At 49.3% G+C, this 17,274-nt stretch overlaps 1 protein-coding gene across 2 annotated transcripts in view; it reads left to right on the top strand.

Annotated features, from left to right (window-relative positions):
- Positions 1-286: 286 nt before the first annotated feature.
- KY (kyphoscoliosis peptidase) overlaps positions 287-17,274 on the top strand; it is a 51,421-nt gene continuing 34,433 nt past the window's right edge. Inside the window, exons 1-3 of one of the 2 annotated variants that reach the window (XM_017847711.1) lie at positions 287-1,115; positions 4,447-4,509; positions 8,548-8,610. In XM_017847711.1, coding sequence (XP_017703200.1) covers positions 857-1,115; positions 4,447-4,509; positions 8,548-8,610 — 385 coding nt within the window. In that variant the 5' untranslated portion in view covers positions 287-856. Of the gene's footprint in view, positions 1,170-4,446; positions 4,510-8,547; positions 8,611-17,274 lie in introns of both variants that reach the window. The other variant, XM_017847710.1, reaches the window with a different exon arrangement.

The raw sequence follows: 17,274 nt of genomic DNA, 5'->3' as shown, positions 1-17,274 counted from the left end.
CCAGAGCAAAGGCCTCCATGTAGGGGGCATTTATTAACAGTAGAAACTCGAATTAGAGGAACGCCCCCAGCAGGGTGGGCCGTTAGTGCCCAGGGGTACCAGGCAGAAGCCTATGTAAACACTCCTGAGACCTACAGCCAAATCCCTGCTGCTGTTGGCTGGGCAGGCCAGGCCGGGCTAAAAATAGAAGGCTTCTCAGGTCCAGCTCCCTGTGCCCCAGCCTCCTCCTCTCCCCCTCCCTCCTTCCCCACAGGGCAGAAGCCAGGCTTCTAGAAGAAACAGAGACTTTAAGACTTTCGTTTCAGATCAAAGAGGATCGTTAGCTTGATACTCAATGGGCATGTTCCAAGTTCTAGAGGGGCCGTAACTGGGGGGAGCTCCTGACTCCAAAACCCCACCCAACTCCCTCCTAGGGAGAGAGCTGTCAACCTCCAAAACCCACCCGGGGAACGAGGGAGGTCGAAGCCAAAACTTGGCCAATTTCTGCACATCTTGCAATTCAATCTGGAGCCCCTTTGCTGTCTTTCCTTTTCCTGAACCTACTCTCAATGTTGACAGGACTGTGCGATTTCTGTATTTGCCAGGGGCTTCTCGTGGGAGGTGGGCTCCAGGCCCTCTCGGGAACCCTCCGGAGACCGTGGGGATGAGGCAGCGCTCAGCCAGAGAAGTCCTGGAGCCCAGGACCAGCGCTTCAAGTGCACCGAGCGGGAGGCAGGGGCGCAGGGAGGGAGGCTCTGGACCGGCCGCCTCTGCCGACTATGGCCCCGGTGCAGGTCAAGGCTTGGGCCTGGGGATTTCCTTTCAAAGGTGACTTAGAACCGCTTCATTAGGGTAGCGCCCTCCCAGGAGGGCCCTAATGGCGTGTTTGGCAGAGTCAGCGAAACGCGGCGCCCTGCAGCTCCAGCGGCGGGGGAGCGCCCTCTCCCGCGCCCTAGCCCTCTCCCGTGTGGGGCAGCTGCGCGCACGGGGCCATTTGCAGCGCGAGCAGCCTAGTGTGCGGCCGCGGCGCCCAGGTCGGAAGGGAGGCGGCATCATGGAGCTGAAGAAGGACATCAACGCCGTATCTATCGACATGCTGCTGATCGTGCACTCGGAGAAGCGGCGCGCCGCACAGGGTACGCACTCAGACCAGCAGGCGGACCCGAGCGCGCTGCTGCAGCGCCGAGGAGGTAACGCGCGCCCGACCCGGGTCCCCGGGTCCCCCGGCACCTCGGCCTCCGTGCCACAAGGGCCCGCCCGCCGGGAGGCGCCCATTGCTCCCCCGAACGAGGTCTGCGAGCCCGACCCTCTCCCCCATGGCTGCCGTCGCTTCCCCGCAGTGGCACCGGCGTCCCGTGGCAACGCGCAGTCCCGTGGCAACGCGCAGCCCCGTGATTGCCCCAGTTTGACTCCCTGTGCAGGCCTGTGGGTGCTTCCGTCACCCCTGGGAGTCTTTTTCCTCCCAGCCACTCCCTGACAGGGAGAGCAAGACTGGAAGCCTCAGGGTTCACTCACGGGTAACAGAGGCCTGCTCCCCTCCCACAGCACACTGCAGGGCACAGGGGACGCTGGGAAACCTTTGTGCTGAGTCAGACTTTGAGATGGGGAGCTCCCTGTGTGGCCCTGCACCATGTACAGCCTCAGTTTCTCCTTTCTTGAGACTTTCTCCTAGCCTCCTATAGATGGCAGGCATGAAAGGCGTAAAAGGAACGCAGGTTTGGATAGGGTAAGATTTGAAACCTGCTGTCTCCACTTGAACTTATCCATCAATTTTACTTGTCGTACATATTTTCTGGTAAATTTAAAAATTGTAGATTGGTAAAATAAAGTGACTGTTTACAGAGTGATTGTGGAAAGCAGGATCCAGGCCTCTCTGTTCTCCAGACGACAGAACACAATGTGAATAGAGTACAGATGGATGATAAGGGAGGTTAAATAAGCCCCTGAAAAGCCAGAGAACCTCAGGGTCCTGGATGGCAAGCTGTCTCCGAGGCTGGTGTGAGGATGCACTAGGCGGATTGTGGGCCAGTTCTTTAGAAGTTAGGCCTGACAGTCCATGCAGGAGAATGACTTCTGCCTCTCTCCTCCCCTCCAGCTCTGGAGCTCCTTGGAATTCCTGCTGCTGCTCTGTCCTTGGTTCTTCTGTCCCCAGAGCCTCTATGCGCGTTGAACATCCACCTTCCACCTGCCTTGCTAAAGTAATGCTGCTGTGGATGGCCTTGCCACTACCAGCCACATAGGCTAGAGCTGCCCCCGGAGCCCTGGGGACTTCTTGGGAAGGCAGGCAGGGGAAAGAAACAGAATCTAGATGGCTGAGTATGTTGACAGGCACTCTAGTCTGAGGGCTGATTCCTGACTGAAGCAGGAGTTGTTTGGATTTGTTGACTCTTTAGTTCTCAGACCTGCTCTTGGGAGAAGGGGAAATGTCCTGTCTAGGGTATTTGTAGTTAGAAAATCAGCAGAGGGCATCAACTTCTTGATAGAAATGAGACTGCTCTGAATACGTGTACCACAGTCCAGAATGCCTTCTCCAGTGTGTGGTGAGGCCTAGTTCCAGGTCAGCTCACGAGTCCCCTACTCCCAATCCTCTCTGACCACGTCACTTCTAAAGACTCTGACACTAGAAAGGGCAAAGAATGCAGAGAAGCCCAGGAAATACCAGGCGTCAGGACTGCCCTGAGAGGTGCCCAACACCTAGCACAAACTCGCCATGACTCCAGACTGATGTATGCACACTTGTGACTATGACAGAGAAAAAAGACCCCTAATGGCTGGGCCCTTTCTGCTGAGCTTTTTCTCCAAATATTTTCCTGATGGCCGTTTCTCACAGATGCTATGAATGACAGTGTACAGATCTCTGTCACTTATTCACAACCAGAGCAGAGAAGAGGGAAAGTGCATGACTTTTGATGCCTGATGGTCAACAATGATATTCAGGAGACCCCAGGGTAAGCCAGCCTGCAGACCCCTTCCTCAAAAAACAGCCTAAGGGAGGAAAATGCCCAACAAGATCAGCTTGTTCCAAAGCCTCCCATGGGTGCAAAGATCTAAAACAAACCCATGCTCACTTCCAGGTATCTCCTCCTTTCTCCTCCGCACTCCAGGTCCTCCACTGGAGAGTGGATCTTCCTTGGCTATGTAAAAGAGGGCCTAGGCTCCATGTCAGAAAAGATCAAAGCTCAGTTATTGTTGCAATGAAGAGGATGGAGTAATCTGTAACCAGTGGCCCTTCTGCTGGTGGCCTTGTGGAAGAAAAGAGTCAGGAGGACAAGAAGGCAAGGAGAGTGTGGACAGGCTAGATCACTAGCAATTTGGGCTACAGAGCCAGCAGATGTTCTATCCTATTTCTGTAAGGCCCTAGCATCCTCCCAGTCATTTCCCTAGAACAGTTCTTCTCCAAAACGTGCCTGAAAGCCCTCAACTCCTATCAGAAAGTAGAGTGCATATATTCCTGCGGCAGTAGAGGATATAGCCTATAGCTGCCTGCAGCAAGACCCAATGAGTTTTGAAGTCTCAGGCCTTATCCCAAAAATCTATGTGATTTGTGTATTCTACTCCATAGGTGTGTCATGAGGGTTCCAAGTGGTAAGTCACTGGCACTGGCTGTGGGGGACTCTGCAGAAAAGAAGGGTATTAAGAAGGGAGTGATGGCCCCTGAGTGGTTGAGAGGGCTGGAGAATAAGACTCAAGGCTGAACTTCCAGGAACAATGCCACAAGCAGTACCACAGAGCTGGTCTAGTGAGGAAACCTCCTCGGCCACCAAGGAGCACTGAATACTCCTTCCACGCCAGAATCTCAATTTTATTGCAGCAGCACCCGCTGCCAGAACGTATCCCCATGCTGTGCCAGGAACTCGACCTTGCAGCTACCACTTGCAGCCGCAGCCAGAGTGAGAGCTTTCCTTCCCTTCCCTGTTGCATCACCAGGTCCCAAGGCAGAGTGAAACACAGGTACATCGGATTGGCCATGGCTAGGCCATACGTGTTTACCCTCTAGCTGCAAGGGAGGCCAAGAGAACTGGCAACTGTCATTTCCCGTTCCCACTGGGATTGACAGTCTTAGCCCACTCCCCCCACTCTATATCAAGACTCTAAAAGTGAGTGATTCACCACTTACAGAAATAGGCAGGCAACGTGGATAGCAAATGACTTCTAAAATAATGCTTTCATATGTATGCAGTGGAGAGGTGGAAGTGGAAAATGGGCATCTCTACTACAAAAATTCTCCCCAAATGATCCTGATAACCAACCCCACTGCCCTTGAAAACTGTTTTAACACTTTTTAAATGTTTTGGATTTTGAAAGTTGCATTCATTTCCTCAGGGGCATCTGATTCATGGGTAGCCTCTCTCACATTCCAAGAGAGCCAAGATCCACCTGCTCTACCATAACCCAGATAAGTCTGCAACTGGCACATCACTCTTTTGCCCTGGGTCTCCCACCTCAGAGAAACTTGTTATTTTGCAGGATTCCAAGGCATTGGAAATGGAGTCCGAAGATGGCAGAAATTAGAAGGAAATGACCTTCACGGTAAATTCTCTTTTTCCTTTCAACCTATAGGATTTAATACATTGAATAATAACTGGAAGGATTGGGTTTCACTCATTTGAAGACTGGCCCTAGACATCTAACCACTGAACAGAAAGTGGCTGCTCCTGACCCAGCCAGGCCTCTAGGATCACTGTGACTGTGGGAAGTGGTCCCTGGTGTCAGGTCCCCTGCTCTCCTGGAGGCTGTGGCTGAAGAACAGTGCCAGGAACTTGAGCACCCATTTGCTGGCTGAGCTGTAAGGGAGGACTTAACATCCCTTGGGATGGTGAGGTTTGAGTGTGCTCCTATAAGAGGCAGCCATCTATCTTTTGAAAATGTTTCCCAGCAGAGAGGACAGTGGTCTGCCTTGGGACGGTATGACTTGAAGCCTGAGAAGATGCCACTCAAGGGTTCTATAGCTTCCTGTTGGCCTGGACCCAAAATACAATAAGAAGTCAGCTTCCAAAGCCTCTTTTTTCTGGTGCCAGGCATCTGCCGCCCCAGGCCCAGGATCTCTTTGGGAACACTAAGGGGCCGACTATAATAGGCTTTATCCTATCCCCTTTAGAGTTCATTAGCCCAGCCTCCAGGGACAAACATCAGGGACATTGCACAGTGGGCACATGAGGGTTCTAGTGGAGACCAAACCTCTACTACCAGAACCCCAGTAGAGAACTCCATCTGCCCCCAGCTAAGTAAGCCCTGGGATCAGATGACTGGCTTATCAAATGCCAGTCTAAAGGAACCACCCTCCATGACACAAATGGGGAAATAGGATTGCAGATGAATAGGACTAAACTGCTATGTTCTACCATCCTTCTGACAATAATGAAAGGGAAAGACGAAGTTCTAAAAGTGAATTCATTCACTCATTCTGTCCACAAATGCCTATAGTGCTTACTTTGTGCCAGACATGAGTCTAAATACTGGAAATGAAACAGTGAAAAAGACAACCAAGAACACTGCCCTCAGGGGAGCTATGTTAAAATGATTGGGATTATAATGCACTGCAGGTGAGTCTCGGTGAAGAGGCTTCCTGTGTTCCCTGCCTTTGGTAGGAGTCCTCAAGACACACCCCCCACCCCCACTCTGCCATTGCCAGGGAACCACCCCCTCTGTGTCCTAACCGATAGACATGCATGGGTACAATGGCTTCCCTGTAACCTTGCTACAGGGGCCATCAGTTGGTAGACATGCCAGCTTTAGCTCTACTGAAGTAGACGCCAAAGCTAACAAAACTCTGCTATGGGCTATTGAGAATTTTGATAAGAATCAGACCCCCAGAGACCTGTTAGCCACAGAAATGGCCATGCAGGGCATGGAAGGCATGCATGCTCAGCCCATGTGTGAGTGGGTGAGCGGGCAAGCAAGCCACAGGTGGAAGCAAAGAAGCACAGCATCCTTGTTGGTTGCAGCTCTCTCATACCTTGCCTGAGTTGTCTGACACTCATCTTAGGGCTTCTCAGGCATGTTATTACATCAGGAGAAGATTGAAATATACTGAATTCATTCTATTTTTACCATCTTCTGGGTTTCTGATTTAGGAGAAGGTTAGTGGAAAAATATCACAAAACACAAAGTGACACATTGACTATTACAAGACCATTACAAGACTCTTGTAAAAGACATGAAGTGAGTCTTAGCACTATGTGTCAGCTGATAGAAGATGATTAAAATAGTTCTTGCAAAACCACCATGAGAACTGGGAGTTTCAGGTACATGCAGGGCTGGAGAGAGGCTCTACAGAGGCCCTGAGCCCAGAAAAAATGACGCTTCTACCATTCCACCAACATGTGTAAAGCAAAATTTCATTTATTTTTCAAATGGTACGTTTGCATGCATGCAGAAATTAAAATTAGTTTCTTTCTGTGTTTTCTGATGCTGAGATTCTGAGTGCAGGTATTGAAGCTGACCTTTTCTCATACCCGCCTTACTGGTGCCCAAGGCACCCAGCCCTGGTAACCAGCAGGCTGCCTAGCCCTGGTAACTGGATGGCTTCCATCTCAGAAGGCAGTGGCTGATGGCATGTGCTGGTGGAGTGCACACAGATGCTGCTGAGCATGGGGTTGATCCAGAAGGGCACATATTCCCCCTCTTGCTACCCCGTGCAGTGCTTGGGCTGGGGCATTGGCAGGGTGCTGAGACTAGAGAGCTCCAAACTTTTCGAAGCAGCAGGTGTTTGGGCCCAGCCGCCTCCTCACCCCCGCCACCCCACCCCAATAGCTTGCCCAGCAACGGGCTTCCCCTGCTGTGATTGGCTACTTTCCTTGGTCCTGAACAAAGTCTGCCTAGTAGCACAGGGACTGACGCCCCACAGCTAAAGGGAAACCAATTGTGCAGCCTTGACTATAAATACCCCACAGCAGCTATGCCAGCCAATCACCCTCCTTGAGGATTCCCTTCCCGGATCTTGTTTCCTCCCTCAGCCAGCCGAAGCACTGCCAGCTGTGCCTGCAGGAGGCGGCCCTGGCCTCCCTGTCCTCGCCTGGTCTGGGGCTCCAGCCCCGCATGCCACATCACCCTGTATTGGAATACACAGTGGACCTGGCCCTCAGCTGACTAGTGTGGGGCTCAGGGACCTAGCTGGGCCTGTTCATAGGAGAAGGCTGGAGCAGGCAGGCTTTCCAGGGCAAGACCCTGTCAGTTGGATCACAAATCCAGCCTGGCTCAGTACCTCACCCCCCACCTTGATTGGCTTCTGCGTGGGCCCAGGCATGGGAACCACTGAGTGGCTGATCTGCACAAGAAGAATCGTCTAAATGGACCTGTTCAGGCCAATGCCCCAGAGGCATACTTGTTTCCACACTGAGGCACTGGTCCCAGTGGTCACCTCCAGTGACAAGCCCACTGCAAGCCAGCAGGAAGCTATAGAGAGAAGATGGCAGGCCAGGGTGGTAGTGGTGGGTGAACCTCCAGCTGCCAGCATCCTCCCCTTGACCAGCCTTTCCCTCACCCCTCTGAAGCAGAGGTTCAAGGGCAGCCTCACTAAGCAGGCCACAGCAGCAACTGTAAAGAAGGGAGGAAAGGTCATGCTTCCCATAGGAGGGCAAGTAAGCCTGTGAGCTCCCGCTTCTTGGCCAATGGCAGGAACTAGGCATCACTCCATGGCAGCCTGACCCCTCTAGGCACTGAGGACAACTCTGTGTCCCAGGGACAGAAATATCCCAGCATGTGGAGAGAATGTGCGTAGAGTGCATGCCCTGCAAATGTTTGTGAAACAGAACCAAACTACACATCATCCCATCTCCTAGGCTGCTGCTTCTCATCAAGAAGCAGGAGGCTCGGCTGGGCGCAGTGGCTCACGCCTATAATCCCAGCACTTTGGGAGGCCGAGGCGGGTGGATCATGAGGTCAGGAAATCAAGACCATCCTGGCTAACACAGTGAAACCCCATCTCTACTAAAAATACAAAAAAATTAGCCAGGCGTGGTGGCGGGCGCCTGTAGTCCCAGCTACTCGGGAGGCTGAGGCAGGAGAATGGCATGAACCCGGGAGGTAATGCTTTCAGGGAGCGGAGATCGCGCCACTGCCCTCCAGCCTGGGGGACAGAGCGAAACTCTATATCAAAAAAAAAAAAAAAAAAGATGCAGAAGGCTCAACTGGGAGTCAGAAGACCTGGGGTTCAAGTCCCAGGTCAGAACCTCCCAGCCTGCTCCACAGAAAGGTGTGAAGATCAGTGAGGCATCTGTGTATGGACAGTGCTTTTGAAACTGTGCCTGGTGACACCAAAGTTGGGAGTTATGGCTACAAAGACCATGGAAGACTGGTAGCCTGTTCCAGAAGAAACCCAGCGTGTGCTGGCACCTGATAAGAGGCACAAGGGGTATGTGCACATGGGTTTCCAGGCATTTGTCTCCATGCACAGTGTCGTTGTGCTGGTTTGCACATGTGCACACTGTGAGGGTGTGCACACATTTAGGCCTGGGGATGTGCTTGGCCTCGCCAGCCCACCTTTCCTGCAAACACATACAGCTCTTTGCTCTGCCTGGGGTGAATTCCCCAGTGGTCACTGCAGGCCTCTCTGTCTTCCTTAAATAGAAAACTTGGTGGAGAAGCAGCACCCTCAGCAGCCCCAGGTGATCACTTCCTACAACAGCCAAGGTAAGTGATTCACTGCTAGCCATGACTTCCCCTGCAGACGTGTGCCCAGACCTGATGCTCTGGCCAGTGACAGCCCAGGATGTGGAGCTCAGACTATGGGGAGCAGAGTCCTCTCTGCGCCCATGGGTTTTGGAAAACCCTTTTCCTCTCCCTGTGTCTCACGGGAAGCAGCAAGAGGCTGCATGGTCTGAGTCTTCCCCTCACCATGAGATCAAGAAATAAAGCCCGTGGGCCTCAGAGCCCGCTGCTATCATCATCTTCACTATTACTGTCATCACTATTCAACATTCAACATTCAGCCTTTGTTGAATGCTAACCATGTGGCAGACTTATGCACTTATTCTCATGTAAATTAAGCTTCACGGTAATCCTGTTTGACAGGTACTCCACTTTACCATCCTCAAATTACAGATGAGTAAACTGAGGCTTGGAAAGGCTGTCATGTGTCCAAGATCACATGGCCAGCAAGAGTCAGAGCTGGGCAGCCTGACCCCCAGCAAGGCCTCAGCTGTTAACCTTCACACATCTCTGCTTCCTCATCTCCCCTGGAAACCAGTCTCCCTCCTGCTGGCTCATGGCATCCAAGCTGAGCCATAGCAGTTATTCCCTTGTCCTGACCCATAGCAGTTATTCGGCCTCTCCTGCTGAGACTGAGCCTTCCCAGGGCATCCTATCCAGTGAGTTTGCCACAGCAAGGCAGAGTGAGAGGCACCTTCGTTGGGAGTCCTCACTTTTTGGGGACAGGCTCTGGGGACTCGGGGAAGGCAGGCAAGAGCATCACTGACTCTACAGTTGACTGGATCTGAGCACATGACAAGATAGAGACAGGAGGGCCCCACAGCAGTGGTGGCGGGAGGCCAGGTTAGAGAGTCTCACTCCCACCTTGGTTAACTGCTCTGCATTAAATACTGGGCCCTGGTGTCTGTGTGCTCTCACAGGCTCAGCCGTAAGAGTTCATCACGCTTGCTCTGAGAGTTGATGTCCTAACCTGCAAGGAAATTATCTGATCAAATTCAGAGGCAGTGACTTCCCCCACGCCCCACATGAAGCAGGAGGACTCTGGAGGCCCTGGAGGATTGGAACCTCTCAGGGAATTGCTCTCTGAAATACAGGTGGACCAGCTTCTCTAGAGGAAGTCGCTGGCAGGTAGTGATGAAAGGCCAGCCAACTGGGGTTACCAGCATGGGGGAGCTGGCTCTCCTCACAGTACAGGCCAGTGTCCCTTTAGGCCAGAATTCCTGAGAGTGCAGCTCTAAGACAGGCCTTAGAGACCTCTGTGGGCCCCGCAGGACCTGCCACCAGCCCTAGAAACCACAAGGACAAGCCCACATGCTGTTGCTTCTTGAAAATGAACTCAACTACACATGGCTCAACACAAAAAAAAGGACTCGGAGATATCTGGCTCTAATGAGAGTGGATTAGCACCACTTACCTCACTTAGTGAAGAAGACAGACAAAGGCCGCTGTTCTTGTGGAGCTGACATCCTAGTGAGGAGACACAGACAATCCTGACAAGTCAAACACCCTGATCCAGATAAGGCATGAGGGGAAGTAAAGCAGGATGATAAGGAGTGTATGTGGGAATGGGGGTCTGGGGCTGTGCAGGGTTATGTATTCATTTCCTATAGCAGCTCTAGGAAATTTCCACAAATGAGGTGGCTTAAAATACCACAGATTTGTTCTCTTACACTTCTGGAGCCCAGAAGTCCAAAATCTGTTTCACAGGGCTAAAGTCAAAGTGTCAGCAGGGCCGGCTATTTTTAGAGGCTCTAGGGGTGCCTTCGTTACTTGCCTCTTCCTGCTGCTAGAGGCTGCAGGCCCACCATGGCTTGTGGCTGCCTCACTCCAATCTCTGCTTCCATTGTCACATTGCCTTCTCTGCTTATAAATAGCTGAATCTCCCTGTGCTCCCTTGTATAAGGATACGTGTGGTTGCATTCAGGGACCAGCCAGATAATCAGGATGGTCTCTCTATCTCGAGATCCTTAATTTAATCACATCCGCATAGTCCTCTTTGCCATATAAGGTAACATTCACAGGTTCCAGGGATTCTGGCATGGATATCTCTAAAGGTCATTCTTCAGCCTATCCCAGGGGACAATTTAAAGTGGAGTAGGTGAGAAAGGTCTCACTGGGAAAGTGACACCTAAGCAAGGAAAGAATGAAGAACAAATGATGTGGGTATCTGGGGAAGGGCTTCCAGCAGAGGGAGCAGTGAGTGTGAAGGCCCCCGGGCAGGAGCGTGTCTGCGTGTTCAAGGAGCAGGCAACTGTGCTGTGGAGAGGAAGGGAGGGGCATGGGGCAAGGTGGGGGTAGCAGGAGAAGAGCCAGAGAGGACACAGGGCAGAGTTGGCAGGGCCTGGGAGGCTTCTAATCTGAGTGCGATTGGAAACCATTAGATGGTTGTAAACATGACAGCCTCCAATGCGTAGAGAATAAACAGAGGGGGCAAGGTTGGAAGCAAGACAACCCTTAAGAGGCATCATGATAATCCAGCAGGAGACGTTCCCCCATGGTGTGAATTTGGGGTATACAAGAAAGAGAGGAGTCAAGGCTTGGGACCTGAGCAATGGGGAGGATGAAGGTGAGGGAGATGCAGGAGGAGCAGGTTGGGAAAGAAACATGAATTCAAATTTGGCTTTGTGGAGGTTGGTGCCAGCACCTGCCATTTTGGAAAGCAGTGGCCAGGGAATCATTACTCCATGTGCCACTTTCTTATTCATCCCATGAGCCTTGACAACCTTTGGGCTGTGTTCTGAGAACCACATCAGCCCCCAGAGAAGCCTTCTTGCAAGCTCTATCACAGTAATAGCGGTAACCAGAGGCAGGACACTTGGTGTGTGCCAGATATTAAGCTAAGCCCCTCTCATGGCTCACCTCATTTAATCTCCACACCCGTCTTCTGTGGAAGGTTATCATCCTGATTTTACAGATAGAGAAGCTCAGAGAGATTTAAATAACTTGCCTGAAGTCGCACAGTTAGCACATACCAGACCCAGAAGTTGAACCCATGTCTGTGTGCTCTCGAAACCGGCGGGCTTAACTACTCCACCATACTGTCCCTTCCATACAGGACAGGGACCAATCTGGTGGTGCTGATCTGGGTGCAGTACCCCCACCCTCAACGTGCAGCCTAAGGTTTCAGTCTGAACTCGTTGCTCGGAATGGTTCAACATTATCCCTCCTCCTCAGCCTCCCTTTCAATGGTAGACTTTATGCAACAGGTGACAAAGGAACATTGGAATCTTGGGTCAGGGAAGGGGCTTTGGAGATGGATCTGTAGTGGGTGTGTGGGTTGAATGAATGGAAGGTGGGTAATCACAAGGAGCCCCTGCAAAGGACATTCTTTTTTTTTTTTTTTTTTTTTTTTTTTTTTTGAGACAGGGTCTCACTCTGTGGCCCAGGCTGGATCACAGCTCACTCCAGCCTCAAACTCCTGGGCTCAAGTGATCCTCCTTCCTCAGCCGCCTGAGTAGCTGGGGCCAGGGCCACAGGTGAGTGCCACCACATGGCTGGGTATTTTTTTTATTTTTTGTAGAGATGGGGTCTCACTATGTTGCCCAGAATGGTCTCAAACCCCTAGGCTCAAGTGACCCCCCTCCCTCAGCTTCCCAAAATACTGGGATTACAGGCATAAGCCACCATGCCTGACCCCAAAGAACATTCTTGGGGAGTCAGTTTTCTGTTGGGGCTTCTGTCCTCGAGGTCATCAGCCCTTATTCCCATGCAAACACTTTGTAGAGTAGCCTTCTTTGATCATGCGTGCACTGGGGTCAGAGTGCCATGTTTCCAGACCTCAGACCTCCCTGTGGAGCTCCAGCCCATAGAAGGAATTATGAATGGTCCTTTGTTTTCAGTTCCTAATGGAAGCCAGGGGCAGGGCTGCCAGTGATGACCTTCATCATGCACACCAGCAGATGCCTAGTGGCAGCCCTGAGCTCTGGAACACTAGCTTGTCATCTCACAATGAGAGCTGCTGAGTGGGGTTTTCATGCTGTGTCTGGCAGTACCCCCTAAGGGTGGTGTTCCAGCATGTTATACAGAGCTAGACAGTCCCTGTCACCATCTAGCATGCTCATTCCTGGGATGTCACTGCTCTCCACTTCCTGACTACTGCATCCTGGGTGGAATCACAGCATGTCTCTGTTGAATACCTAACCAGGGACTATTTAAGGGTTTTTTTTTTTAAACTACCAATGCTTTAGCTGTTTTCCTGACTCTAAGCTACTGCAGGGAAAAAAAAAAAAAAAAAAAAAAAAAAAAACAAAAAAAAAAACACTCCAAGGTAGAAGAAAAAAGGCTGTAAATGTGCCAGCCTGTTATAGAAAAAGTTAACAAACACCTTAAACCAATGATGGCAAGTATTTCACATGAATCCCATGACCCCTGCACACATATATACACCCGTGCACACACACACACACACACACACCTGACAGTCTTTGTTAATTGATCCCTTCAGGCAGCCACTTCCAATCAGTCAGAGTTAATGAAAAACACGAAACCTGTTTGCCATACTGCGTTAGGTGTTCTGAGCCAATTAGGCCTTTAGATAAATCCTGATTGAAACCCGAAGAGATCTGGAGAGCAGCTGTCAGGTAGGAGAAAACTGACTGGGTGAAAGGCAGGTGCAGGGCAGTAAGCATGTGGACATTCTCGTGCTTGCCTGTGTGCTCTGTTTCTGAGAAGGCGGGGAACAAGCAAGGAAGGAGAGCTGGTGGGGTCTAGGAAAGGGGCCAAGGAGCCACTTCTTAGGATTAGCAGAAAATAATCTCTAACAAGCTCTTAACTAAGATGGTCAAAACTGCAGCTTCAGAAATGTGACTTTGTTGACAGCTGGTGGAGCTGGGGAGGGGTGCATGAGAGAGGTCAGCCAGGCAGCCTGGAATCCCAGGAAGGGCCTCCTGTAGGTTTGGTTGTGATGGTTAATAGTCAAGATTCGAATAATGTACTGTGCTGTACTTAGGCTGTACTTAGGGTTTAGATCTGACCGCAAATTTTGCTCCTAATGATCTACTCTCTGTTAGAGATTGGCCACATTAATATTTTTTCTTAAATTAAGAGTTTTATTTGATCCAGGAGCATCATAGCCAGCAAACTCTCTCCACTCCATGCCTTAAGGAAGCATAAAGCTATATTGTGAATGCTCTTCCCCTTGAAACAGCGTGTCCAGCCCAGGCCCAGCTCCTGGAGCCAGCAAAGCCTCCCAGTGGTGCCCTCACACACCTGTAAGTGAGAGCAGGAATCACACTCCTACGCAGATTAGGGAGGCCGAGAAATTGGCTGTTTTCCTTGAGGGAATGCTAAGCAGCAGCACAGCTTTGGGGGAGAACCAGGAAGTGGGATTCAGGAAAATATTGGACATTGACGCCTGTCCAAGAGGGAAGAGGAATCGCAGAAAGGAGAGAAGGGATTAGGAATAGTGATGGCTGGAGCTTCTGGGCCAGGGCCATGCTCCGAACGTGAGCCCACCTCCACACCCTGCCCTGGAGGCACTTGAACAGCAGTTTGTTTTTCAGCTTGATCACTCTTTCACAAAGAGACATGGCTGAAGTGGGACATGGCTAATACCCATAGAGACATGGCTTAGGACACCTAACACAGGATGGCAAACAGGTTTCATGTTTTTCATTAACTCTGACTGATTGGAAGTGGCTGCCTGAAGCAATTAATTAACAAAGACTGTCAGGTGTGTGTGTGAAAGTACCTGGGCATTATAAGAAGTTTGGGAAAGAGATTCGTTGTTGAACCCTATGCCAGTAAGTTGTTCACTTTTGCAGTTTCTCTAAGCTTATGGAGATTGTTCCAGTCCAGCATTTTCCAAATTGTGTTTGATAAAATAGTATTGGGTCAAATAGAGTTCTTTACTATAGGACTACTCAGATCATTGTGTGTTGTGACCTATGAGAGGGGAGAGAGTGAACATGTTTCTCAATTCACTTTTCACAAGGCATCTTGAAGTCAAGTACCACTTAGCACTCACTTTAAAAGACACCTCAGAGGGTTTGAGGTGGAGAAAGTGAAAAGGAGAACAGACCCATGCCTCACTCATGATGGGAAGACACACAGGAAGTATTTGCTGCTGATGGTGATAGCACCCGATCCTACGACCAGAACTGAATTATGCCTTAAACTCTGAAATACTTAATGTTTTAATTATAAACTCACAAGGCTGATTTTCTCTCAACATTGAATATGCTGGAAACTGCACTTGAATGTTAACCCCTTCAAAGCTATGCTTGGCAGAGGCCACATTGTATCTTTTCAAATTGTTTGAGAATGACCCTCTTTGGCATGCAGAACAAGTTTATGAGTTACACAAAAAAGACAGTATTGTTATTCTACGAAACATAATTGCAACGCATTTAGCAGACAAAGGGTTATAAAAGGAGGTTTTACAAAATCAACGAGGAAAAAATAATACTTCAATAGGAAAATAGCCAATTCACAAAATAAGAAGTTAAAATGGTAAATAAGTATATGCAAAGAATACTACAATAAAACTAAATATACAGAGCAACCAGGTATTATTATTCATTGATAAAAATTTAAAGGGTTGATAAAACCAAACATCAGTGAGTGTATGTGTGATCTATTTCTGCGTTACAAACCACCACACAACTTAGCAGCTTTAGACAATAAGCATTTACGAGCTCACCAATCTGCAGTTTGGCTAGAAACTCTCATTGGATCCATACCCAGCTGATCTTGGATCTTGGGTGGACTTGCTCATGTGCTTGTTGTCAGCTGGTGGGTTGACTGGAGACCAGCTGGTCTGGGATAGCCTCACCTGAGAGGCTATGCTCTGCTCCATGTGAGCTCTCATCTACAACCTGGCTCATTCACATGGCAGTTATGGCTGGGATCCCAAGAATGAGAATGGAAACCTCAAAGTCTCTAGAAGCCTAGACTCAGAATTTGTGCAACATCACTTCTGCCATGTGCTAATTGGCCAAACCAAATCAAAAGCCCAGCCCAGATTCAAGGGGTGGAACAAAAGACCTCTCATTGGGAGGAAGTGCAAAGTATTGCACTTTGTGACCGATTTTGCAATCAAGCACGGCAAGAATGTGCAAAATGGGCATTCTCTTGCCTAGTACTGATGAGCTCATAAACCGATAAAATCGTTCATGAGAAAAATTTGCCAATATCTAACAAAAGCCTTTAAAATATCCATATTGGCCGGGCGTGGTGGCTCAAGCCTGTAATCCCAGCACTTTGGGAGGCTGAGATGGGCGGATCATGAGGTCAGGAGATCGAGACCATCCTGGCTAACACGGTGAAACCCCGTCTCTACTAAAAAATACAAAAAACTAGCCGGGCGAGGTGGCGGGCGCCTGTAGTCCCAGCTACTCAGGAGGCTGAGGCAGGAGAATGGCGTGAACCCCGGAGGTGGAGCTTGCAGTGAGCTGAGATCTGGCCAAAGCACTCCAGCCTGGACGACACAGCGAGACTCCGTCTCAAAAAATAAAATAAAATAAAATAAAATATCCATATTATTTGATTCATACTTAAGAATTTATTCAAAGGAACTGATTTGCAAAGTGTGCAAATCACTTTACATACATACAAATAGGGATTGCTTATATGGATTATAAACCATCTACAAAATGGAATATTATGCAGCCATTTGAAATGATAACATATGGCTATGCTTACTGACATGTAAAGATTTAAATGAAGAAAGCAGGTTATGAAAAATATGTTTACTGTAATCTGCTTTGGATTTTTAAATGTAGAAATGAAGTCTTAAAGGAGTTTCACTTTCTACTTTATATCTTTCTGTGCCATCCAAGTTTTTGTTTTAATTCTGCTTGGGTTTTTTTGTGTGTAGTTGGTATTTTGCTTTTATTTTTATTTTAAATTAACATACAGTAAAATTGAATTTTTGTAGTGTGCAGTTCTGATTGCTAACATATGCACAGATTTGTGTAACCACCACCATGGTGGTTACCATCATCAGAATATACAGAATACACCACTATCAGAATATACAGCAGTTCTATTACCCTCTTTAAAATTATCTTGTGTGGACTCTAATCCTCCCATCACTCTTAAGAGTTCCCTTGTATTGTTGCGAAGTACTTTTTTTTTTTAAACAGACTCTCGCTCTGTTGTCCAGGCTGAAGTGCAATGGCACGATCTTGGCTCACTGCAACCTCTGCCTCCCAGGTCCAAGCGATTCTCCTGCCTCAACCTCCCGAGTAGCTGGCGTTACAGGTGCCTGCCACCTTGCCCAGCTAATCTTTGTATTTTTAGTAGAGATGGGGTTTCACCATGTTGGCCAGGCTGGTCTCAAACTCCTGACCTCAAGTGATCCAACCACCTCGGCCTCCCAAAGTGCTTTGGGATCCCTCCCAAAGGGATTACAGGCATGAGCCATCATGCTCAGCCGAGAACTATTTCTTGATACAGATGTACCACAGGTTATTTATCCAATTCACTCACTGAAGGACTTTTAAGTTGTTTCCAGTTTGGGGTGATTGTGAATAGAGCTGCTATATAAACATTTGTGTACAGGTTTTTGTGTGAACATAAGTTTTCATTTCTCTGGGATAAATGCCCAACAGGGCAATTTTTAGGTTGTATGGTAAGTACATGTTTTGTTTTATAAGAAACTGCCAAACTATTTTCCAGAGTGACTGTTCTATTTTACAATCCCAC

The sequence above is a fragment of the Rhinopithecus bieti genome, unplaced genomic scaffold (genome assembly GCF_001698545.2).
Source record: "Rhinopithecus bieti isolate Rb0 unplaced genomic scaffold, ASM169854v2 scaffold_30032, whole genome shotgun sequence".
NCBI classification, from domain to species: Eukaryota; Metazoa; Chordata; class Mammalia; order Primates; family Cercopithecidae; genus Rhinopithecus; species Rhinopithecus bieti.
Note: the sequence above shows the minus strand (reverse complement) of the source record. Positions and strands in the feature narration are given on the sequence as shown.